At 34.8% G+C, this 27,277-nt stretch overlaps 1 protein-coding gene across 4 annotated transcripts in view; it reads left to right on the top strand.

The window, feature by feature from the left end:
* SCN2A (sodium voltage-gated channel alpha subunit 2) overlaps positions 1-27,277 on the top strand; it is a 143,202-nt gene that overhangs the window by 96,975 nt on the left and 18,950 nt on the right. For all 4 annotated transcript variants that reach the window (XM_004004640.5, XM_004004641.5, XM_042243786.1 and 1 more), the window contains 6 exons: positions 1,557-1,913; positions 7,025-7,504; positions 17,571-17,691; positions 21,609-21,763; positions 23,211-23,384; positions 26,820-26,942. In XM_004004640.5, coding sequence (XP_004004689.3) covers positions 1,557-1,913; positions 7,025-7,504; positions 17,571-17,691; positions 21,609-21,763; positions 23,211-23,384; positions 26,820-26,942 — 1,410 coding nt within the window. The remainder of the gene's footprint in view (positions 1-1,556; positions 1,914-7,024; positions 7,505-17,570; positions 17,692-21,608; positions 21,764-23,210; positions 23,385-26,819; positions 26,943-27,277) is intronic.

The raw sequence follows: 27,277 nt of genomic DNA, 5'->3' as shown, positions 1-27,277 counted from the left end.
CAAATCAAATTAAACAACACAATACATACCTCTCAGCTATATGCGGTTTGCTTAAACATAATAAGGGGCTTGATTGGGGCTTTGGATTGGCTACCAGCGGCTAAGAGATTATGGAATTGCCCACTTTGCCCCCGTACAAGACTAGGGACTGGGTAAAGTTCACAGAAAAGAGGACAGAGCTCCTATTCATCTGTGCCTTTAGCCAGGTCAGGAAGTCACCAAATCCACTCTCTAAGAAAAGTTGCCTGTATAACATTTTAATTTTAGGAAAGGCTCTTTCATTTGTTCTTTATATTTGATAAGTTTAGGCCTCTTTTAAAATTAAGAGATAAAATATCACTTGACCCATTTCCATTTAAAATGTGATATGTTTTATTGTGCTGTTTATTTGAGTTGGCTCCAACTTTTTGTGATTCATTTTCAAACAACAGACATTGTATATAGCTGGTAAAGACAGATTCCTATAGGCAACCTATCTTAATGGTGATTAGTTTCAAGAATTTGTGATCAAGTCTGTTTAGAAATTTCCTTACTACTTTCAAATATTTGTTAAGATCCTTAGAGCTGTGATTTCCTTTCCTAGTCTTTAGCTGTGGATCTAATTTGAAGCTAGAAGGATAAAAAAAAAATTAGCAGTGATTATATAACAAGTAAATATGGGCAACTACTTTTAAAAAGCTTAGTAGGTCTTTATGATAATGTGATGCAGTTTAGGAAGGTACAAAGCATAATATCACTAATGTCTTGCTTAGTATATCAGGCTCTTTTGGATTAATTATTCTCAGGGAATAAATTAAAATTTTTGATTCTTATCTTTGCTCCTTTGGGTCACTTAGTTGCCATTAAATAATGCACTACTCTTAGCCTGACATTTACTGAAGCATCAGAAATAAAATGCTGATGTTGTTTAATGGTAAATAGTACTCTAGAGGCTTCTATGACACACTATAATGAGTTGATTAATTAAATCACTGAAGACCTAAAAGTTGACAAAATACAGCTTTTCATACAAGTCCAAGTATTTCTTACTTGAGTACAATAAATCTCCTTTAAAATACAGCCAATATTACAACACGCTAAAGGTCAAAGCAGTCTAAGATTTAAAGAAATTAGTTGGGTATTTCCTTGTATCTTACCTAATTTAAGTGTTAATGTTGTTTACATTTGTGCATTTCAGCATGATATTCCAAGTACACTGAAAAATATATCCATTTGGGACTTTTAAATAATGAAAGCCTCTTCTAGAGCCTCTACTTCTCTGAAGCAGTTTCTGCTAATTAATCACCATTAATTTTAGGTATTTCAGCTCCTTACAGAAAAACAAAAAGAATAATATAAATGCTTATGTAAGATTATGGAATTTAAATGCCAATTTAAAAAAAACTGTATTCTTATTTTATTTACAATATATACTATTTCCGAATGAAGAATATAGACAATAGTTTGGCACACAAATAACCTATCACCTAAAACTAAGACACTGTAGATTTTCCCTATAAACAAATATACAGATTCTTCCAAATGCAGAGCAGTAATGACCTTGTTTCTGTTTTCAGCTTAGAGTTTTCAAGTTGGCAAAATCCTGGCCCACCCTGAATATGCTAATTAAAATCATCGGCAATTCTGTAGGGGCTCTGGGTAACCTCACCCTGGTGTTGGCCATCATCGTCTTCATTTTTGCCGTGGTCGGCATGCAGCTCTTTGGTAAGAGCTACAAAGAATGTGTCTGCAAGATTTCCAATGATTGTGAGCTCCCTCGCTGGCACATGCATGACTTCTTCCACTCCTTCCTGATTGTGTTCCGGGTGCTGTGTGGAGAGTGGATAGAGACCATGTGGGACTGCATGGAGGTCGCCGGGCAAACCATGTGCCTTACTGTCTTCATGATGGTCATGGTCATTGGAAACCTGGTGGTATGTGGTAAAACATTTTTCTCATTTTCAGTAAAAGATAATGTAACCATCAGGAATGTTTTGTATATTTTTTTTAAATCAAATTTCAGTTCTTCATGATGGCAGGAGTCAGTTATAGATCAGACTATAGAAATCTACATGAGCTCTTTTTAATATTTGTTTACATTATTTTAATTTTTTTCCCTTTATATCGAACTGTAATTGACATGTAACACAAACTCTTAAAATATCTTTTGAACCAAAGTTGTTCTTCATCTCTGTATCTCTTACTGTTCCAAGGAGGACCATTTTTGGCTTTTATCTTTCAGTTCTTGTGCTAAAGCATGGCAGTGCTATTAGATAGTCATTCATTTTATTTATAAATACTAACAATATTGTCACTTGAAAATGTTTCACATTTGGGTTCTCTGCTAGTTGGAGTTTAAAAAAAATAGCGATCATCTGTCCATTGAAAGCACATCAGTATTTGTTGCATAGAAATGACAGTATGAATGAGTAATACTGACTCAAGAATCATTTGTTATCATTTCTGTGTAAAATGAACTATGCCCAACACACCTCTACTGAGTCCTGGGGGCCTGGGAACGATGGTAGGATGATATATATGGCACAGTGATAAGACATTTACTCAAACAGGAATAAAAAGAGTAAGTGAAAAAAGTGTTATATGTAAAGTTTACAAGATGGAAATGTTGCTTTGCGATGGCAAGGATCATCACAGAAGGCTTTGTCAAAGAGTTCAGACCTGCACATATCTTTAATTGAGATGTGAGAAGAAAGTAGACCATCCCAAGCCAGGAAATAGTGGACCCAGTGGTTGGGTAAGAAAGGACAATAGATTTATTTGAGAGGGATCAGACTCTCATATGTTAAATTTATTATACTAATTTGCTTGATCAGGCCCCAACTCAGTGGAATAGAACAAGGACTATCGTAACCAATATTTTAAAGTCTGCAACTTATAGACTTCACTTTCTTTCACATTAAAAGTAACCTCCAATCCCCCAGTCAGTTCACTTCAGTGACTCAGTCGTGTCCAACTGTTTGCACCTCCATGGACTGCAGGACGCCAGGCTTCCCTGTCCATCATCAACTCCCGGAGCTTACTCAAACTCGCTTACTCAAACTCATGTCCATCAGGTTGGTGATGCCATCCAACCATCTCATTCTTTGTCATCCCCTTCTCCTCCTGCCTTCAGTCTTTCCCAGCATCAGGATCTTTTCAAATGAGTCAATTCTTTGCATCGGGTGGCCAAAGTATTGGAGTTTCAGCTTCAGCATAAGTCCTTCCAATGAATATTCAAGACTGATTTCCTTTAGTGTGGACTGATTTCCTTTAGTGTGGACTGATTGGCTCAGTCCCCCAGAGGAGGAAAAAAAGGAAAGGGAAAAAAAAATAATCATTTATTTCTATTTTTTGCAACATTTCAGTCTTATCAGTATCCTGTTGTTAACTTTGACCTATTCTTAAAATAACAAGAAACATGAATAGTGTACAGTTCAGAAATGTGAACAGTGGCTTATTACAATACACATTTATTAATTATCTCATAATTTCTGTAGGTCAGAAATTTGGGAACCACTTATCTAGTTCTGGTCCTGGGTTAGTTAAAAGATTTCTATCCAGATGTTGATGGGGGACAGTTATCTTGACTGAGATTGAAGAATTCACTGCTAATAAGGCTCACTCTCATGGCTGTTGCTGAGAGGTCCCAGTTCAGCCTTACTGGCTGTTGGTAGAAGGCTTCAGTTTCTCTCCACATGGATCTCGCCATAGAGTTGATTATCTTCATGACATGGCAGTTGGCTTTTTCTTCCAGAGCACAAGACACAAAGCAAAGGGCAAGGAGAAAGCCCTTTTTATGTTCTAATCTTGAAGTCACATTCTGTCACTTCTGCAGTATTCTATTGACTAGTCATTAAAAAGAGCTCACATTTAAGAAAAAGGGATTAGACTTTAACTTTTGAAGGGATGAGTATCACATAATTTTAAGACCACTACAATTCTAGATATAACTTGCTTGCTTTCAGAAGATGCAAGAATACATGGAACAGGAAGAAACGATCACAGGGCTACATAGAAGAAAAACAGAGAAAATGTCATTGGTTTGTATTTTAGATTTGGTTTGATTTCATTTATATATTTGACATACATTGGAAGAAGAGAATGGAAGGCAGAGAAAACAATCCTTTATGACAACAATGAGTGAGAAGACGGGACACAAGCAGTGAAAATTCATAGTGGGGGTAGCAGAAAGTGTTTGAGGCCAGACTGAGTAGAGTTTAATTTATGAAAAGGCTGATTATACATTACCAAATTGAATATTTTTTCCTGTAGACAGTTGAACGCTACAGATGTCTTTTTATCAGGAAAGTGGCAATGAGCAAGTGGAATTTGGGTAGAATTTATGGAGCCAGAAAACACAGTGAATTTAAAGAAACTCAACATACCACATATGATCTTTTGTTTACTGAAATAGGGCACATCTCTCTAACTGTACAAAGGATTCAAGTTGGAAAGAGAATTTCAGGAAGTATTCATACCTATGGATGTCATTTATATTAATTTGGATTGCTACATATACCTAACATGGTATAACAGATAAAATAATAATTTCCATCTATTGTCATATATTTAAATTCTATACCTTTTTAAAAAAATTAAAGAATCTCCTTATTTACTATAAGTTAAAAAGTATTCCTCCTTTTGTGATATCTTGTATATTTTTTCTAGAGTAACTAAGGTAGTAATAATACCTGTCATGTTTATCACTATCAAGGAGATATGTTCATATCACATTTCCTTAAATAAGATTGACTGACCTGGTGCACTGCTTCTTACAATTCTTCCTTCTCATCCTCACCAAAAAGGTTAATGTCTCCCAAAGACAAGGTGACATAACCTCCTGTAAACACACATAAACTCCCATGTAATGCTTGATTACTTAATCACTGCCTAGTCCACAGACAAGACAGAGGTGGGGCTATCGATTGCCTTTTCCAGGCTATCATCTTGGTTTGCTAACGCTATGGCCAGAAATCCTCTTACAGGTTCAAGACAGGTGCTGCAGAAAAAGAATACAGTTTTTTTTTTTAAGATTACCACATCTAGAAGTAGTCACCTCTATCTCTAAGTGGGCCATTAGCACACAAGAGGGATATGAAAGGGAGTTTTTCTCACCAATTAAAAATCAGGCTAGAAAAAGTATTGATACAGGCAATATGTTTCAATCTTGAATCCCAAGTGGAAATTATTATTCCAAGAGAATAATTTGGGGACACATGAAAGAAACATTCTGACTCAGTGAGCTATTAAGTCTGTCCATGACCATGTGTGAACCAGGATCCCAGGTTCCAGTTCCTGAGTAAGCTTGTTGAACTGTATTTCTTTAAATTGCCTTTGGTCACCCCCACCACCTTGGTCAGCTGTTACACTGATCAATACCCTTTGGTAATAAAGGAGGTCTAGAAACAGAGATGAGATTGAAAACAAAAAAAGGTAAATTGAAAGATAGTATAACAGAGAGTAGGCTGGATCAAAGTAACAGTGATATAACAGCTAAACTGTCTCAAGGGTTTACCATGCCAGTCGCTTTGTGAGGGCCACATGGATCCCTTAGCTGAATCATCAGAACAATCTTGTAAGCTTAGCATTGGGAAAATTGACATAAACTTGATTCTTACCCAATGCTTGAATTCTAATATGAAAAGGGAATGGACCATAAGATATAACAGTAAATGACACAATAGATACCTGCTCCAAAGCTTTGAGAGGAACTATAGTTGGATCTCACTCTGGGAAGGTTGACTAATATTTGTCAAGAAAAAGTTCCTAATAGAAAAAGTTCATTAATGAACCTTAATAAATCAAATCTAGAAAAAATTATGGTACCAAAATTCAGTTTTATTAGGGATAAAACCCAAAATGTAACATTTAATTTTTTCTCTTTCATCTATTTTTATCCAAATAATACATTCAAGGCAAATCACAATAAAATATAACTTTACTGGTAAATTTCAGATGTGAAGGAGCAGGTCTTAGTACGAATACTAACAACCATGGTATAGCATCTGAAAGATGTCAGTATAGACTCACAGAATTATGTGCAGTCCTTGTTGGATCTTATACGATTTTTTTACCTTTCTTAACACCATTGGTGAGACTGACTCATAACTGGTTAGACAAAGGAACTCTGAGGCTCATTAACCTATTAGAAAGGTAGGAATCCAGCAAGAATGCAGCATCCTTTTCGTTGGAGTTCTGCTTAAAACCTTTCCTAGGATTCCTCTTCTGCACTATTTCCTTTTTGTCTTTGGACTCCTTCAGGGCCATATCCTTTTTTGTCATTGTTCTGTCTGTTTCAGTGACCAAGGACTCATATACTTGGTCTTGTGCCCATGAGAGTGCTCTATTTCTTAGTAAATTACCTCTTTTTGAGTGTACATAGCAGATTTATGGTCACTAATCTTTTTGCTAACCCATATCAGTGGGGCCTATTTTTGGAGACTCAAGTTGTTAGAGTAATCAGTGGTCTGTAACCATTTCTTTATACTATTTGCAACTACTGTATAAAATCTAGTGGCCATGATTTTCTGAACCAAAAACTGAGATTTTTGATCTAGTGGTAAATATATATATTTTTCTAAATTGATAAGTTATCTAAAGTGCAAGAATATATACAAACATAAAAATAAAATAATATTTAAATATAGTGGAATCATCTTTGGTTCAGGAATAAAAGTATAATAAATTATCAGTGTCCTGGAAAACCCAGGTTACATGGGGAAAATACTTAACATTGCAAATAAAACATTTTTTTTCCTTTTTCATTGTATAGTTATCTAGATAGCAAAAATTTTTCATTTGGAAATGAACTTAATATAGAAGCTTTAATAGCAGTGGTTGTAGTAATTTTGCAATGACTAAAATGTAAATAGTGTTAATGTAGTATTATTGGCTAGGTATTTTTTTTCCAGGATAGTTTATCATAAATTAGGAAGAATATCTATTAGCAAAAAGTGAGGTGTAAGAACAACTTTGGAAAATTTGTAGTTCAGAGCAATAGAAATAATGGAATGTTTTGATCACCAGCTTTCCTATTGTGTTTTAGGTTCTGAACCTCTTCCTGGCCTTACTCTTGAGTTCATTCAGTTCTGACAATCTTGCCGCCACTGATGATGATAATGAAATGAATAATCTCCAGATTGCTGTGGGAAGGATGCAGAAAGGAATCGATTTTGTTAAAAGAAAAATACGTGAATTTATTCAGAAAGCCTTTGTTAGAAAGCAGAAAGCTTTAGATGAAATTAAACCTCTTGAAGATCTAAATAACAAAAAAGACAGCTGTATTTCCAACCATACCACTATAGAAATAGGCAAAGACCTCAATTATCTCAAAGATGGCAATGGAACTACCAGTGGCATAGGCAGCAGTGTAGAAAAATATGTCGTGGATGAAAGTGATTACATGTCCTTCATTAACAACCCCAGCCTCACTGTGACTGTACCAATTGCTGTCGGAGAGTCTGACTTTGAAAATTTAAATACTGAAGAATTCAGCAGCGAGTCAGATATGGAAGAAAGCAAAGAGGTAGGAATTTCTACATAAGAAGATATTTTGGTATTATGTTTGCTTTAAACAATCCAGACTTTTAAAAATTATTTTCTTTCTATAAAAAATAGGAAATACCTATTGATACAATTTCTGTGGCAAAACTGGTGATAGATTAATTGACAATATAAAAGTATATAGCTAAACAAAATATAGTTAACATTCTTTCCAGTAGTCACCATTTTGAGTTGCTGATAATATTCAGGTTAATATGAATTTTTTAAAAGATTTTAAATAATTTTTGATTTGTGAAAAATGCCTCAGTTTATCCACTTTCTTCCTTATAATCTTCCCACAATGGTATTTTATTGCATATATTAGAAAAATGCTTGGTGAGGGGCAGTTCCAATCCTCATTTTGCTACATTCTTTGCTTTTATGGAATAACATGAAATGTGATTTTATTTAGTTTTCACAGGCATATATTTAATGGAAGTGTCATTGGGATCTTGGCTTGATATTTACTTGTAGTTTCATGTTTCCAGAAGTAAACAGTGTTTTGAAGGAAGTGAAGGTAGTGATGAAGAATCAGGTTGAAAATATTTTTAACCCTACTGAGCACAGTGCATGCTGTCTAAATGTAAAATTCTAAATTTTCCAATTCTTTGATTTACTAGATGAGTATAAATACCAGGACATTTTCTTGGTTTATTTATAGATTACTAAGCACAGAGTTGGGAATAAAGAGAAGGAATTTAAACCCTTAATGTTTGTTTACACAAAAATGAAGCCAGAATTCCCAGCAATTAACACTTGCATGAACAAATAAAAATAACAACCAAGAACACAGATTTATTCTTTGTTGTTGTTTGAATTGATTGGCAAGAAACAGAAAGACCTCTATTATTATTCTCATCCTAAGAATGATGATTTGGGAGAGTCGGACACTGAAGGATGTAATTTAAGTAGTGAAACAGTGTCACAAAAATTAGGGATCAGTTAATAAAATTAAAAGCAAAAATATATTTCTAAGAAAGGAACCTTAGATTGTTTAATCAGTTTTACTGTATTTATCCTATATAATTCTGGAAAAAGATGCTATTTCTGTTTGTTCTTTCCTGTAAGATAGTATTGCTAATTCAGTGATTAGGTGGAAGTAGGTATTGAACATTAACTTCAGAGAAAGTTTAAATACAGTTACTAAAAGTAACATTTAGGTAGCAAGACCATAGGTACTAGTCTCACAAAATAACAATGAGATTCAAGGGGGGAATTTAAAAAGCTTTATAGCCCAGAGCAAATAATTGCTGTAATTAGTTGAACTCAAATGTACACTAATAAGCTGAATAATATCTTAATATCTAGTTAATTAAATTTGGATAAGTGTGTTTGGCTGGGCTATGCTGAAATGGTGGGGCCTAATGTTTTGTATTGTAAGTTTCTAGAAACTAAGGGTTAGTCACTCAGTGTCTGACTCTTTGCAACCCCATGGACTTGCCTGCCAGGCTCCTCTGTCCCTGAAATTATCTAGGCAAGAATCCTGTAGTGGGTAGCCATTCCCTTCTGCAGGGGATCTTCCCCACCCAGGGGTGCAACCCAGGTCTCCTACATTGCATGCAGCTTCTTTACCATCTGAGCCATGAGGGAAGCCCAGACACTAAAGTCAGCATTTTACCTAATAGTAAATATCTCCTTTAGAGTAAGGGAGGCCAATTTTTACTTTTATGTATGTTTAATTTAGCTCAGCTGGCAAAGAATCCACCTGCAATGGAAGAGACCCCAGTTCAATTTCTGGGTCGGGAAGATCCCCTGGAGAAGGGATAGGCTACTCACTCCAGTATGCTTGGGCTTCCCTGGTGGTTCAGAAGATAAAGAATCCACCTGCTGTGTGGGAGACCTGGATTCAATCCCTTGGTTGGGAAGATCCCCTGGAGGAGGGCATGGCAACCCACTCCAGTATTCTTGCCTGAAGAATCCCCATGGACAGAGGAGCCTGGTGGGCTACAGTCCGTGGGGTCGCAGAGTTGGATATGACTGAGCAACTAGGCACAGCACAGCACATGTTTAACTTATGGTGTTAACTAAAAATTAATAATGAAGAATCAAATGTTGACGTCACCAGTCCATTTAAACCTTTGGCTAAGTTTGAGTATCTTTTGAGGAAGGATAACTTGACATTCACCATTCTTAATTTTCAGAAATTTTAAAACCTCAAACTTCTCCAAAAGAGCATGTATTTTGCCTCATCTCAAACCATTGTGTTTCACATTAGAGAAATATCTAGTAAGGTGGGGCTTATAGTAGGAAAAATCAAAACTCTCTTCTCAGTTTCTCTTGTAAACATTAGACTTTTTCATGTGTTTTCCATTTGAGTTAGGTATTCCAAAATAACACATGTGAAGTCACTACTTCAGAATTGGAGGTAGAGAGCTGATCTGCCAGTTGAAAGTAGAATTATTTTGTTGTTTTAGCTGTGTAGTCCTTTTAATATTTGTGTAGAGATTGCTACTTGTGTTTTAAAATTTATTATTTGGTAAAATTTTCAATTATGGCTTTATGTAAAACTTCTTAAATATAAACTCATAAACAAATAAAGGATTAGAGCAATAGTCTAGGAAGGGCCTATGTTCAAGTTACAATCTTCTGGCATTTTGGTAAATCTATACTAGGAAACAAAAGAGAACTGAAATAAGCATCCAAGAATTACAAGTATTCCCACCTGAGATATCTTTTTAGGGTTCTGCCTTCAAGTTAGTTTTGTCTGGTCATTTTCTTAATTGGTAGGGTTGGATTGTGGTATTAAATATCACATGTGAAGTATTAACAAATGGAATAAGATATTCATACTAAGTGATATTCTTTCTAACTGATATGAAATAGTAAAGGGAAAAAATGGAGCACGTTTTAATTTTTGGAATGCCTATAATGAATCCCTTCTTATAAGGCAGACTAACCAAGTGGACACAGAGGTCATTGAGGTGTTTGAACTAAATCCTCTTCTATTTTACCTTTGCCAAATTTGTGTGATTCTTTGACAGCTTTCTGTAGATTCTCTATAGAGTATATCATTTTAAATTCATATGGTAATTGTATGCTTTAACTCAAGTTACTTTGACCGTATGTAATGTCATTCCTTTCATGCTTTTGATTTCCAATGCTTGATTTCTTTTATAGAGTTTTAATAATTTAAGCCATGCTTGAATGATTATTTTTCAGAGTAAAATTTACTAGTGCAATATGGTGACCTTCACTGCTTACCGTTCTTACTTCTCACAGGGGTAAAAGCAAGCTGGAGCCATCAAGAATGCAGCTCTGGTGTTTTTTAACCAGCCAGAGACTCCTGCCACCACTTTTACCCAGGTTACCTAAGCAAATTGTACATGTATAAATATTAGTTTCTAAATGAATTTTGACTGGCCTGCATGTTACTCAGCTACATTCCTTGCCCATCCATTGGCAGTAAAATAAAAACATGCACAGCTGCTCTTATGCTGAGTCATAAAGCATGGTCAGGCAAGTCTGGCAACCCTAACTTTTTAAATATTAAGGTAGCTGCTAATTTTCTTACATAGATTTTTATAGAAATTACATTCAGTGAAAAATAAAAGTGCATGCGTTTATAGATTATTTAATTCCATTTAACATTACAGAGTTTTGAACATGCTAAGGGTCTAAAGGAGAAATATAAGGTACTCTTTGAAAAGCTCTTACAGGATGCTTTCACTCCTCTGTCCTTTTCTTAAGTAATTGAAGCCCTTATGAGTGTACTTTGTTGGTAATTTGTTGTTCAGTGTCATATTAAATTTTTCTGAAGGGTAATCTGCAAGTTAGAGCAATCCCTTATTCATGTGCAAACTTTCTAAGGGATGTTTTAATGTGAGAATAATGCAAATGGAATGTTATGTTTTTGCTTCCAGCAGCACTGGTACAATTTTTATCTGCTTCATTTCAGAGAAAATGGTATTGCTCTATTTAGCACTTGACCAAGAGTATTTTGCCTTTAGAATACAAGTCTCCTGGAGAATCTGTTGATATTTACCCCTAAAACTCCTGAGAGTAAAAGAAAAGGAAATGAATTTCTTTTGTACACCAAAAAGGAAAGATAGGAAGGAAAGAAGGAAGGAAGAAAAAGAAACAAACAGAAATGTTATAGATGGTATATGCACTCTGAAAAAAGATCTGATATCTACTTTCTTCATTGTATTGCTTTTTTTGTCTCTCTTTTATTTCATCTAGAACTTCTGGGAAACTTTCTCTTAAAGAATATTGTTTAAATATATCATGCAACACAAACTCATATAGAAAGAAAACCAATGTGAACTCTATTCCTTTCATATTTATTAAATAAAGGGACCTACTAGTCATTCAGCTAAGGCAGCGAGTGTAACACCATTCTATAGGCTCCATTTAGCAGAACTTTCATTTCCTGATATTTAAATCACAGTTTTCTCCTAAAATATGTCAGCCAAATTGCTCAACCCAATTTAATTTCTTTCAAGGAATGTTAATTAAATGCTTTGTAATTTAGATGCAGCTTCCTCTCCTTCTGCCATTAAAAGCATAAAACAACCCTAACATAAGCACATTCGGCTCTTTGGGTGGAGCAATGATCACGGATGTGGGGGAGCATTTTTAAAATATTTCAGAACAAAATATTAAGTCACTGGCACTCTACATTAATGAAAGATAATGCCCTATATACTAGAGGAATGAGACCAATATCAGTAATCATATAAATTAAGACCCCAAATAAAACAGATATCCATATACACAGTAGCTAGAGAGAATTATTTTTTCCTGTTATGCATTAATTCTTCAGAAAAGTATGAAATTTGACTCCTTAAGATAATAGCTTCTTTTTCCTAGTTTCTTAGAGGTAAGATTAGTTTTCTTATTCTCTGAGTTATTATTGTTGTTTAGTTGCTAAGTCATGTACAACTCTTTTGTGACCCCATGGAATGTAGCCCACCAGGCTGTTCTGTCCATGGGATTTCCCAGGCAAGAATACTGGAGTGTGCTGCCATTTCCTTCTCCAGGGGATCTTCCCAACCCAGGGATCGAACCCTAGTCTCCCGCACTGGCAGGCAGATTCTTTCCCACTGGCCCACCAGAGAAGCCCTGATGTGGCAGTATACTAAATTCTAGTACAAGGAATAGGAGAGGAGGGCAGGCTGTGTAGAGAAGGTTTGGGTAAGCAGTGGTAGAATGGTTTCAGTAAAAACCCATCTATAAATTTATCCTGGAAAACGCATAAATCTTCAAGGGAAAGTTTTCCAGTGGGATAGTGATTAAAGGATTTTTAAAAAGCTCTAAATAGCCTTAATGTAAGCAAAAAAATTGACCAAACATGAGTCTTTGGGACTTAAGGGTTATTTTTGCCATCCCAAGAAAGATATTTAAAACTTTGCTATTTATGGATTACAGAATTTTGTAACATGTCTGATATAAAGACAAAAGTGATTATCTGAATAATGTAATATGATGATAATAACAGTTTTGAATTTGCTTTTCCTTACTAAGAAGAATAATTCCTTTCTATTATTAATGTGTCACTTTGGCCTATCCCATAGGAACCGTAACCATCACTTTCATTACTTTGATGTTAAGATTTTTCACATAAAATAACGTAGAATTCCTTAAGTACAGACTAGAACTAGGATCCACATGGATCAAAGAATTGTCATTCTTGGTGACCAAAATAGATATGGAATACTTGATTTAATCTATATTTTAATTATCTCCCTTTAAAAAAAAACCCAATTTCTTTTATTGACTAGGATTAGCACATACCTTTTGTCCAAATTATATACTTTATTTATTGATTATTTTTTAAAAAATATCTTAACTTCATAATAAGAAAAAAGTGTACCTTTGAAAAACTTAATAGAAAATGATGTTTTCTGTCCCTTTTCTGTGTTATGTTTTAAAAAATGCTTCTACTTTCTGAGAGAAGGACTATGAGTTTGGCAGATGTCTGATAATAGTTTGTCAACGATGTGGAAAGTAAAAGTTGGAAGTATAGTGTTTAAAAATAAGAAATAAAATATTGTATCTTGATATTTATTTATTAGATCATTAAGCAAAATACAATTCTGCCCTGCTTAACTCCTATGATTATGATGACCCAGCACTTTGAGGAACCTGGCAGACTTTCAGTAGTAAGAACCCTGTAATATGAAATTTTCACTTAAATTTAAAAAAGTTCAGCTAATATTTCATCTGAAAATAAATGATTGCCAATGCCAGGTATAGCAAATAATTCTTTATGTGTGTTTAATTTCTTGACTATCCTGACATTGGGGGATATCCATATTTAAGGTTTGAGTAGGGAAGGGCTGTACTAACAGTATCATTCAGTTCACTTGTCTTTTAATAAATAAGCATAGATTATAATAAGGGAACCTAAACATCTAAATTTTACCAAAGCAAAGAAGAATTGGTTTTATTTCTAACTGGTTAATTTTTTGCTCTCTTACTCATGTGGCATTTTGCCATAAATGATGCCTACATTGGAAACTTTATAGAGAAGCTTTATCTGAAAGTTATTCTTTTAAGTACATAAGTACTAATAATTCCATATAAATGATGTACATTTGACAGTTTAATTGGTGAATTTGTACTGTAGTTAGAATTAATCATGATTATGACCTTATCGGAAGCTGAAAAGTTTTATATTCTTAATTTGACTCATTTGGATTTTATAGACTCTTTATGCCTTTTAACTGTTTTAGTTAACACATTTTATAATATTATGATATTTGCCTCATGTGATTTTAAGAAATTCATTGAACTGATGTTGTCAGGAAAGGTTTTATAAATCAGAATTTTTTGCCTGCATCTAAAGATTGTTATTTAAAGTAAGCTTTTTAATGAAATGTCCCAATGCATATTTAGCTTTATATCAATACATATAAGAATATGACTATAACAAGCTACTACTAAGTTCATGGTCATGACACCTGGGAATCAACAGTATCCCAAGCACTATCTTGAACCGACAATGTTTAGTTACACATCATATCTACTAAATGTTTGAAATTTGATAAAGATTGGCTTAACTCATGAATCATCAAAAAGTTTTCTAGGGAATCCTAACAAAGTGGGATACAGAAGACCTTGAATCCAGCTACTAACTTCAGTATGCCTTTTGACAAGATAATGAAAGCCACATTTCTTTCTCTAACTAGACACTGGATTGGTTGATGTTGAGGATTACTGTGTACCCTAGCTTTTTAATTTGTAGACCAAGTAAAGGTATTCAAGTAATACAGGTAACAGGTAGCTCCTATTGCTATTCCACTTGAGGAGGAAGATGGAGAAGGATAAGATTTCCTTGGAGAGACTCCATTCACTGCTGGGATTGTACATCCATGTACATAGCGTAGAAAGAGGAAAAACATTGTCAAAACGAGTTAGTGTTAGTTTGCCTGACTCCAGAATTAAAGTACAGTTTATTTATTTAATAGCTTATTTTATAGTTTCATCTTAGGTTTGATTAATTGGAAGCCTGATGTTTAGACAGCACTTCTGGTTCTAAAGGTCATTGGTCATTACTTACGCAAGTTAGAATCTGGAAGAGATTTGTGTTTCTCTGTACTAATGTGAGAATGTTAGGTGTATTCCCTTGAATATGAACGTAAAAGATAGGAGGTGTTAGAAGTAGTTAGTAGTAGAATGAAAGAGTTCCTGAATTGGGCATCCATTCATTTATTCAATGAACATCTGTTAAGCACAAACATTAGTGATAGTTCCTAGGGATACAGAGATGGCAAAGCATGATCTTTGCTTCGGAGAGTTAAGTCTGGTGAGATATATATTCTAGAAACACAAAACTTTTATGTTGCACCTTTAAAAAATAATCTGACCTCTATACAAATATCTGACTTCAATTAGAAAGATATCTATTAATTCAGTGTCGGTACTAAGACACCACACTAAATGAAAGGTATTGTAGTTGATGTTACAGAGATCATCTGAAACTTTTGAATATTTTAAACCAAGATTCCACGGAATGCTGTCTGGTGACTTCTGCTAGTCACTATCAAGGACTAGCCTTCCTTCTGTTATGAAGAAGCTCATTCATTCATTCATTTTTAATTTTTTAAATTAATTTTAATTGGAAACTAATTACAATATTGTGATGATTTTTGCCATATATCAACATGAGTCGGCCACTGGTATGCCTTTTTCCTGCTATCCTGAACCTCTCTCCCACCTTCTCTGAAGAATATTTAGAGAGTACCTGAGCTGTATATACCTGGCACTGCTGAAAGTTCTGATGCAGCCATTCACCAGTATGGGGTGCCCTGAAAATGGGTCATCAAGGAAATTCTCTAGGGAATCCTGGCAAAGTGGGGTACAGCAAACCTAGAATCATCCCCTAACCCCTAACCAACCCGTAATTAAAGTGTGATCCTTTTTCCTAGTGTTTTCCATTTCTTGTTTGGGCTGTTTATAGTTAGATTAGATATAACTAAGCTTCACTTATTCTGATTATCTATGTCATGTTTCAATATCCAGTAAATAATATGATCAATATTTCAGGTCCCAAATACTGCAACATCTTCATGTAAATAAGATTAATAAGATAATTTAGCTATAAAGGATAGGAAATTAGAAAAAGTCATGTAATATTTCATCTAAGAATACTGTATATTCAAATTATAAAAACAAAGATTATAATTCAGTATGTGTTCAGTGTGATATAATTGGTAGTTAGAAAAGAAATCAATAAACTTCAAGTGCCTTTTAATATGTAATCCTTAATTTTAAATGGTTTGGTTGAATTTAAAAATAATCCTGAACTAGTTATAATGGAGGAGACATATGATATTTATGCTTCTATCAGTGGTATTGTTAAATTACACACAAAAGTATTTTCTGTTATATCTATAGTGTGTATAAATATTTTTACTTTATCAGCACCATTATGCCAAGGAAATATTTTATATAAAGAAAATTATTTTCAGAAAATAAAGGAACCAGCTTCTTAGGGAAGTCCATAGAATCCTTAGCCCAAATATAAATAAAGTGTTTCTAGTACTGACTACAACATCTATTTTAGAATGGGTTCAACATACTTCAATGTGCATTATACCATGTGCTTACCTCATCCCCTTTATAAAGTAGCTCCTATCAGCTCAGCCATTTCCTAATGTTATACACTAATAGTAATAACATTGTAACAGGTCCGAGAATGCTGTGGCCCAAACTACTCTGATTCCATGTGGCACTCATACCTGGCCCTGTGTCGTTCTGCAGCATTTTAAGACCGGGTTAAAGACTGGATCCCTTCATTTATGCTGATCCCATGAACGACCTGACTTGGCTAAAGTTTGTTGCATTTCAAGATTTAAAACAACCTCTTTCTATTATATTTTTCTTTCGGTGGTATTTGATTTAACTTAAAGGAAAACAAAACAACCAAAGATTCATTTCTGCCTTTATTGACTGGAGAGGTAAGAGTGCCAGAGTAACAAGTAGTTTCCAAATGCACAATGAAACACAGGAGTGCATTGGCCAAAGAGAATGCAAGCAATCAGCTCTTGCTATAAAGCTAACAATGTGCTGCTCTTTTCAGAATTAGAAAATTAGAGAATATGTTTAATAACAACCAGTGGTATATGTTTTCATGTCAATGAAAAGTGGATGAATTTAGACTTTGCTATTTATGTGCGTTTGATCAAATCTTTTCTGCATTTGACATGAAAATACACTTGTGCAGCTTCTGTTGGTTGGGTCACAATTTTAGAATAAAACCAACTAAACTGCTTCAGAAAAGCAAGATCACAGCCTACCATATGACTCTGGCAGCTTATGTAAGCTCTGCATGATTGTATTTCAGAATCTCTCTATATACAGGAGCTTAATCAAAGATTATTTAAGTTGTTAGCACCACGTTTTTAAAGGAAAAAAAATACTGTGGTGCTGTATCTAATCTTGTGACCCCCCACCTCTACCAAAGCGGACTGGCATTATGTCTAAGATATTCTTAAATTACAGATCAAGGAAATGAATACAGAAGACTTAAGGGCACACCTTTGGAATTTTTATATTATAGATGAAAGAAACTATTTTTAAAGCTTTTCTGTGGAATTGATTTTCAGAAGCTAAATGCAACTAGTTCCTCTGAAGGCAGCACAGTCGATATAGGAGCTCCCGCTGAGGGGGAACAACCTGAAGCTGAGCCTGAAGAATCTCTGGAGCCTGAAGCCTGTTTTACGGAAGGTGAGAAGCATAGCATGTACGCTCTTAGACCTCTCTGATCTAGCCATCTCTTCCTTCCCTCCGTGGTTCGTTCTAATCCTCTATAGGTATCCAGCAACTGTACATTTACGTGTTTGTTGCTTTTTCTATATCAAAGCATAGATGATTTTTGAAAAATGAAGATTTAATTTATGGCATCAGATGCAGTTTTCTATTTTTGTGAATCCTGTTCTACTCTAAGAAATGCTGCTAACTATCTGGGTTTTTTGGTGGCCTTGTTGAATCTTTGATAGGCAAGAAAACCAATCATACATATCTCTCTCTACCTTTAAAAAATAAAAGAAAAAAATTTAAGTTGAAGGAGTAATTTATTGTTTACTGTTTTGTCAGGTTATAATGGTATGAATTGATTAATTTACATTTAAAACTGTCCATGAACACTTTGCCATTTGATACTGGAACACATTCTTAAATAAATGTGGTTATATTATTAAAAAGGAACCGTCCATGAATAACAATTACCTGTATCTGTCAAGGTCAAATATATATTATTAGTTCTGAATGATACTAGATAATCAATAATGAAATATCAAAATATACTGAGTGATACAGTATGGGGCACCATGTCACTGGAGTAATACTAACAGGATTTTGTGAAGAAAGCTAGAATTATGTTATTTGAGGTGTGGATCAGTTATCTCTGGAACAATAATGTGTATCAAACCACTCAAAACGTATCATATAACAAAAAATGTATCTTTGCTCACAAGCCCATGGCTGGCAAGATGATTTTGGTGATCCTGGTTGGGATTAGTCATAGGGCTGAGGTCTTAGATGAGACAACTGCCTGACTCTGCTCCATCCACACACTGGCCCAGGCTTGTTCTCATGGTGAAAGCAAAGGAGTGAGAGAGGAAGCCTAAATGCTAAGCACTTGTCAATCCTCCACTTACATCAGGTTTTCTCAGTTTTGTTCACCAAAGCAAAAGTGCCAGTCCAGATTCAATGTGGGAGTATAGTACAAACAAAGAGGCATAAAATATTAGTGCAATAGCACAGACCATGACAAATCTCTCTTGTAGGTACAGAACTGTTTCGCTAAAACCCTAGGGATCACTTCATCCTTAACTCATTTTTTGGTTAGTATCTATTTAATAATTCACCCTATGTCTTAGCCCCTAACTCAATATCATATAATAAATGCTTAAACAAAAGTTTATTTTAATAATGATGGCAGTAATGCTATTTAATTACAACTAATTCTAGAAGTGTTCCCTTCATTTTCATTTCATTTAAGAACATTAAAGCTGTTTAATTTGAACTTTAAGCTAATTTTTAAAATATGTGATTATGCAAGTGTCAAAATTGATGTCAATAGATTTAAGAGTTTTGCAGATGAGTAGGTTGCACACACCTATTGCTTTTGGACTTGAATGTATTAGAGAAAACAAATATTTATGTATTCATTGTCAATTTTTAAATTATTTCGGAGTAAGAGATATTTTTTCAGCGTGTTATGAGGGAAGCCACTTTTTTCTACTCTTTCCTCCAAAATTCTGCACATATTTCATTGAAGTTAGTTGATTTTGAAAAAAATTACGACTTTACAAAACATTCAAGAGGTTAGATATACCACAAAAATAATTTATGTAGCATTAGTTGTTATTCTTTCCCAATTAGCTTATTTTTAGGGTCACAATATATTAATAATAATATTTATGGTAATATCAACATTTGTTTTTTGTGAAGTTAAAAAACATTTCAGTATGAAGCATAACCAACCATAACATTATAGAACACAATAATAAAAAATACTTTGACACTCACCAACCAATGAGAAGACAATGGCAACCCACTCTAGTACTCTTTCCTGGAAAATCCCATGGATGGAGGCAGCTGGTAGGCTGCAGTCCGTGGGGTCACTAAGGGTTCGACACGACTGAGCAACTTCACTTTCACTTTTCACTTTGCTGCACTGGAGAAGGAAATGGCAAACCACGCAAGTGTTTTTGCCTGGAGAATCCCAAGGACAGGGGAGCCTGGTGGGCTCCCATCTATGGTGTCGCACAGAGTCGGACACAACTGAAGCAACTTAGCAGCAGCACCACCACCAACCAACTTTACCAGTTTGAATATTTTTGTTGTATTTGCTTCAGGTTTTTTGTTTAAGAATAAATCAGATACAGATTTGACCCCTTTTGTACCCTTTCCTTATTTCTTCCTTTGCTTCCCTCTCAGAAGTGAACCAGTGTCCCAAATTTGGCATTTATCCTTCCCACTAACATTGGTCTTTTTATATTGAACAGTATTTTTTCATCTCATATCCTCTTTAGGAGAAAAAAAAAAAAACTAATTTCAGTTCCATCTAGTTCATTACAACAAATATTTTCAAGGCATGTTACTCTTCTTAATCCTTTGGGAGACAGAAATGTGAAAAAGATCACCCTCAAAGAAACAAGAAATATATGCTATTTATTTATTACTTGAGAAACTAATAATATTTAAGAGGACTTCATTACATTTTCATGAAACAAAGTATGTGATCTGGCTGACATTATAAAGTAGCATCTGATAATTATCTGTGCATTAAAATACTATGCTTCTTCAAAATGAGGTTTCCATCTTTCTATTCATTGAACAAGATACCTCTGTCAGAGTTAAACCTCTATGTCAGGAATCTTCTCTTTCTCACACCCCAGCACCCCCATATACATGTGCTGCCAGGTCCTGTCAACTTAGGAGACTCTTTTGGCGCTGACCATTGTCACCACCATTACCCTTGTTTTCACCTTCTTTCATGTTACATTGGCTGAATCTTCTAGGCTCTTGACTACTTGTCCATCTTTTGTCTTCTAGCCATCTGATGCCTTGTACAGGCATAGATCATTCTGAATCAATATTCTTATCAGGTAAATCTTTATAACCCCCAAATAAACCCTTCAGTGTTCTCCCCATTAGATAGCGCACAAAATCTAAGTTCTCTAACTGAATCTTTCAGGTCCTTTTCAGATTGGCTGTAGCTGTCTTTTCTGGTGGTAATTCCCAATTTTCTGCTTCATACAGTTTCCAAGCTTCCCTGCCATTGCTTCTCCATTCCTTTTCAGCTCTATGTACTAGACCTGATTCCAACACATCCTTCAAAGTTTAACCCCCAATCCATTTCTGTACAGCTCAGTATTAGGAGTTAACCTGCTGGTAAACTCTAACAAGATTTTTCTTTCTATAACGATGATATCTATGGACAAATCTTCCCTGCTTGAAATGCACACTGTTTTTAGAGAGACGCTGTGTTTTGCATATTCTAGTATTATAATTGTCCAGTATAATTCCTTGAATAAACAGGTATGCAAAAAATATTTGTTGAGAAGCCTTTGATCTAGTAGACCACAAAGGTGTTTGTTACATTATTGCTGATAATGGCTGGAGGTGCAGAAACATACATATTCAATAATAATAGGATTTTTATATCAATTCTTATTTATCTCTGGTTATCTTATTTAGAGAAGTATTGTGAAACTTTCCAAAATTCTATTTACTTGTGACTAAAAGGGAAATGTTTACATTGTATCATTAAGTGAACTAATTAGAAATCACATATAAAGTTCAAATATGAGTGGAATTATAGGATAGGGATAGGATGGAAATACTAACCTTTGGTGATTTCTTTCTTTCTCTTGTTCTATACTGAGGTTTTATAATGTAATACATTGTACTATACTATTAGACCATTATACTAGCCCCATAAGCACTAAAAAATAGTTTTTGGATGAATGATTTTAAAATGTAAAGATGATTTCTATGTCTACAAGTGAAAGCCATCTTAAAAAATAAACTTATTTATAATGTATCAAGTAATAATGTAGGTGAATCTCCCACCCACACAAATATGCATAATCAAAGAGTGATATTTTTTCTTCATTTGCTTTGACATATTTTAGACTGTGTGCGGAAGTTTAAGTGTTGTCAGATAAGCATAGAAGAAGGCAAAGGGAAACTCTGGTGGAACTTGAGAAAAACTTGCTATAAGATAGTGGAGCATAACTGGTTCGAAACCTTCATTGTCTTCATGATTCTGGTCAGCAGTGGGGCACTGGTAGGTAACATGATCTGCTCCTTTACTTTTACCTGAAACCCTTTAGCTTTCCCCTCAATCAACCTCCTATTGCACGTTTTCACAAGAAGGTGTTTGTGAAGATGGGAGACATTGTATGATATTTTTAGCACAGTGTGAGAGGCTGGCTAAGTAGCAACTTTTATTGTTCTGCTGTAGGCCTCAGCAGAACAGTATGATTTAGATCAGTATGATTTTTTGTGAATATTTAAAGAACAACCCTTCTAACTTTTAGTCATCAGAACCAGTTCCTATTAAGAATCAATATGTAGACAGGGTATGGGATTATCAGCTAAATATCAATCTGCTTAACATAAGCTCCTGGAGAAGGCAATGGCACCCCACTCCAGTACTCTTGCCTGGAAAATCCCATGGACAGAGGAGCCTGGTGGGCTGCAGTCCATGGGGTCGCTAAGAGTCGGACACGACTGAGTGACTTCACTTTCACTTTTCGTTTTTCCGCATTGGAGAAGGAAATGGCAACCCACTCCAGTGTTCTTGCCTGGAGAATCCCAGGGACAGGGGAGCCTGGTGGGCTGCCATCTACAGGGTCGCACAGAGTCGGGCACAACTGAAGCGACTTAGCAGCAACAGCAGCAGCGGCAACATACGCTCCATTGCTGTGTTCCTGCCCGTTCACTAGTGCCATCCACATTGAAGGGTAAATAGATTAAATTACCCACAAGTAGCAAAGTGAGATCATTACAGACTTATTTTATATCTGATTTCGCTCAACAGAATGGTCAAAAAAACAACAAAAATAAAAACCAATTTCTCCTTTTTCCTTGATCCAGATCACCAAGTCCTGATAGTTTTTCCTGTACAGGGATTGAGTTATTAATACACAAATGTTCTTTTCATTCCAGAAGACCCAGGGACTCCTGCAAATGAGTTCCCTTGCCCTTTCCAAAGAGCTCTGCAGAATAGTGGCAAAGGGAGGTTCCCGACAACTATATTCATGCTCAGACTGAGCTAGAGAAATAGAGAAAGCAAAAGACTAGTCCTTGCCCCTTCCCCAAGCTAAGGGGACTCCTTGTCTTACATTTTCATCACTAACTGGGTTTAGGGTTACAGTTTTAGGGTTACAGTCAAGCAGCTCTGCACTGAGCAAAGCATATATGCTCGCAGATGATTTTGTGCCTCCTATTGTAGACAGAAGCAGCTGACAGTGTCTCAGAAATTTTAAGCTCTGATGGGATATCCTGATACCAAAATTTAAAGATTATTTGAATTAATTTGTTGACTGAAATGCCCAGTTAAGAGTCACTTGCATATAGATAGCTATAGAGCAAAATGCAGCTCTGGGAAGCATGAAGTCTTCCAGCTTTAGGCACCTGAAAAGATGCTTGCAAGCATGATATTTTCTAATAAAATACCAATTAGAGACAGTTTATGACAATGAAATTCAGTGGAGTTTTTTCATTTACAGGCCTTTGAAGATATATATATTGAACAGCGGAAAACCATTAAGACCATGTTAGAATATGCTGACAAAGTTTTCACTTATATATTCATCCTGGAAATGCTTCTCAAGTGGGTTGCATATGGCTTTCAAGTGTATTTTACCAATGCCTGGTGCTGGCTAGATTTCCTGATCGTCGATGTGAGTATTCTGCATGTTACTGTTTCATTTCCCTGGCATGTGAATGGTAACTTCTAGTCCTCGCTTGGTGTCTGGCGCATAGTAGGTACTCAGTACGACTGCAAGACCCCAAATATAAATGATGGGTCCCATCTTCCCAATAAGAAAATGCCCCAAAACATTTTTTGCCAGAGTTTCACACACAAAATAGTTAAATTAATATTTAAAATCCCATTACACAAAGCAATATATAAATGCAGAAGTTTTGCTTTATCACTCTCACATATAACTGTATTTAAATTCTTCACGGGCGTCTTTGATGTTAGCATTTTTGTCATCTCCAGAACCTGTTGCAAAGTGTGTCCCACAGGTGGATTAGTAATTACAAAGGAATATGAAAGTCCAAGTAGCAAGAGACACTTCTTGATTTGTATGATTGTAGAAACAGATTAGCTATGGGCCAATTACTTAAGAGTTTTATGAAACTATATTGGTGTTGAAAATAATATATTAATAAATGCAGTGCCAGAAAGTAAGAGGCTTTAAAAAGTATGAATATGAGTTTATTCCCTTACTTCTGAGGGAAATTTTTGAAGAAGATCTTAATCACACAAAATTTTTTAAATAAATTTTATTTAATTTTGAAGATGTATTTCTTAAATGCCTTTAAATTAATAGTTAATTTTATCTAGAAATTTAAGGCCTTTTGTCTAGGAGAAAACTAGGAGAGCCAGAGGGAACAAGGGCCAGGAAACCTGGAGAGAAGGGATAGAATGATACTCAGATTAATTAAGAAGAAAGACACTGAAATTTTTAGGAAAGAAAAATGTGTGCTTTAAGTACTGAACTTTAAGATAATATTCTGTTGATTATAATAACTCCTTGGTAATTAAAGAAATATTATGATATATAAAATTTACGTATACTAGAAAAAGAGAAAAATGGACTCTTTCATGGAGAAAGTTTTTATAGTTGTAGTTGAAAAAAATTCAACTTAATTTAGTAGGAGCTTTCTAGTCACCAAACAGAAAAAATTTGTAAGAAATAGAGATTTTTTTGAATTTAAGAGACTAAAATATCTTTTCCTTTTGCTGAATCTACATAAAGCAAGCCTATTATTTATATTAACATATAAAGCTACATGCAGAATTATATCAAAAGTTTACTGGCAATAAGATGACAATAATACTTTAAATCACATGTGTTTGAGCAACTACAAGCAAAAGAGAAACATACCATGACAATACCAGTTCTTTCATTCGTATAATGATTATAGATGATACTTTATTTTCTGCCTGTGATTATGGTACACTGTAAATTTTTAATAAAAATATCTTATGTTTACTATATCCATGTAAAAATAAAGGCATTAAGTCAATACTACCTAAATATAAAGAAAATCTTAAGAGAAATGTGTGAGCTGCTGTTCATGTTACCTAGTGTATTCTGATGTTTACCTTCTTGGATTTAAGAAAATTATTATGATAATACATTAAGCTAATTAATGCCTTGATTTATGTCAAACATATTTATCAGTCATCTGTTTTCTGTGGAAGAGACAAATATGTATGCCATTTTCTGGGCCTATGGGAGCTTACAGGCAACTAGTGAGGATAGATATGTATACAATGAGAAGATGACATCTGTATTAGAAGTTTCATCTGCTTCGCTGAGGAAGAAGCACAGGCTTCATGAGGGCAGTGCAGTGTGAACTGGCATTTGAAGGATGTCACCCAGTACAGATAAAGCAAGGACATCAAAGCCTTGAAGACACTGCTACATGCCAAGCAGGGCTTGTTCAACCACCAAGTAGTCCTATAGGATAAGCTCTGTGCCACAGGATGAGGGAATTAGTTGATACTTTGTCATTGGTTGATAAGAAACGTAAGTTGGAGAAGAGCTTGAAGGACCTGAGATGCCATTCAAAGAGATTTATTAATAGATCTATGATTTAGCAATTTAGTAAAGAAGCTATTGAAGAGTTCTCAAAGATACTCTCCTGTTGAAGAGTATCTATGGAAAGTGACAAGAAAAGCTCACCCAAGAAATTTGCTGCAGATGTTAGTGATGGAATGGAAGAAAATTACTATTTAGAGGCCAAAAAAAGAAGACCAGAAAGAGAAGATCTACATGTATCTCCTTTTCATATTCAGCAACACAAGACACATAAAACTGAATGTTTACTACTTCTTTAGCTAATAAATACTGCCCCTGATCAGAATTTTTTTCTTATGTCTAACTTTCATTTTTCATTCTTTAATTTATACCTATCTCTTTTTCATTCTGTCTTCAGAGAAGATAAAGTCTCATATAAGTCCTCATGTTTTATACCTAGAAAATCTTCACAATAAATGATAATTCAGTAACTTTACCTTTCATTTGTCTTTGAAGAGATTTGCAAAGCCTAAAAATTTAGATTTTAGGAAAAATATAGAGACTCCTTAAGAAAATTTTATAGATACATTTTTTTCCAAATTTAATGGTTTTTCTATTTCATATTACATGTAGAAAATTAGTTTGAATAAGTCAAGTTGTGTTGGAAAATATTTTTATGTGCCTCATTTACTTTTCTTAAAAAAATGTAATACCACTAACACCATATTCTTAAAAGCTATATTACACATCTGTTTTCATTTTCCTGCTTTTGAAATTCAAGTGCACTTGAGGAGAAAATATCTTGTCTTTAGCTTATATAGTTTTAATGGGTTTTCTATGTATTTTCAAAGGGAATCAGACATTTCTGTGCCACCTGTGGCAGTTATTCTTTTCCTTTTTCACTGTGATGTTACAACGTATATCAACATTACATTAGCCATCAGTATAAATAAATAAAGAAAACATTGTTCTGACAATTTCTAATTAGCTATACTAAAATCTCAACTTTTTAAACTTAATGATTTCAGTTTTCCCTAATTAATGATCTTAGGCCTTCACACTGACATTCACAAGACTAAACCACTGTTTAGAAATCTAGATCTTTCTGAGTGTGTTTATATTCAGAGTCAACTGTATCTTGCATACTTTGCTTGCATATGTGTACTAGGTTTTCTTTTCTCTTTTAGGTCTGCTAAATAACATGAGAAATGATAAAGTTTTATAAATCTATAGATGAAAGTTTCATTTTGGTGTCATTCTTTTTCTTTACATTTAATTCTTTTAAATTTTCTTGTCAAGAATCTTGATAAAAGGAGCATATATTGCTGCTGCTTTTTCATTAAGTTTATAGCAGTGGTTCTCAAAGTGTGGTTCACTGGCCAGTATCATTAAGCTTAAGTGGGAACTTAAAGAAATGCAAATTCTCAGGTCTCATCCGAACCTTGGCCAGCCATCGTGTTTGCAACAAGCGATTTTGATACTCACTAAGTTTTGGAACCGGTTTATTGCAAACAGCAAGGCTGAGTTGTGTAAGCTTTTTTGCCTATAAATAAGAAAATTGTGTTGCTTTTTTCTGTATAGGTCTCATTGGTTAGCTTAACTGCAAATGCTTTGGGATACTCAGAACTTGGTGCCATCAAATCCCTCAGAACACTTAGAGCTCTGAGGCCACTGAGAGCTTTATCCCGGTTTGAAGGAATGAGGGTAAGACCAAATGCTTTAGTATTTGTTGGAATTATAATTCAAAACAGGATTTCTCTGATGGCTGAGGTGGTAAAGAACCTGCCTACAACACAGGAGACCCAAGTTCGATCCCTAGGTCAGGAAGATCCCTTGGAGAAGGGAATGGCTACCCACTCCAGTATTCTTGCCTGGAGAATTCCATGGACAGAGGAGCCTGGTGGGCCACAGTCCATGGAGTCACAAAGAGTCAGACACGACTAACACTTTCAGTATAAATTGCTGTTTTGAACCTTAGACGGGACACATCTAGGTTAAATTTGTCTTCTACATTCCTATTCATGTAACCAATCAACCAG

This window comes from Ovis aries, chromosome 2 (genome assembly GCF_016772045.2).
Source record: "Ovis aries strain OAR_USU_Benz2616 breed Rambouillet chromosome 2, ARS-UI_Ramb_v3.0, whole genome shotgun sequence".
NCBI classification, from domain to species: Eukaryota; Metazoa; Chordata; class Mammalia; order Artiodactyla; family Bovidae; genus Ovis; species Ovis aries.
Note: the sequence above shows the minus strand (reverse complement) of the source record. Positions and strands in the feature narration are given on the sequence as shown.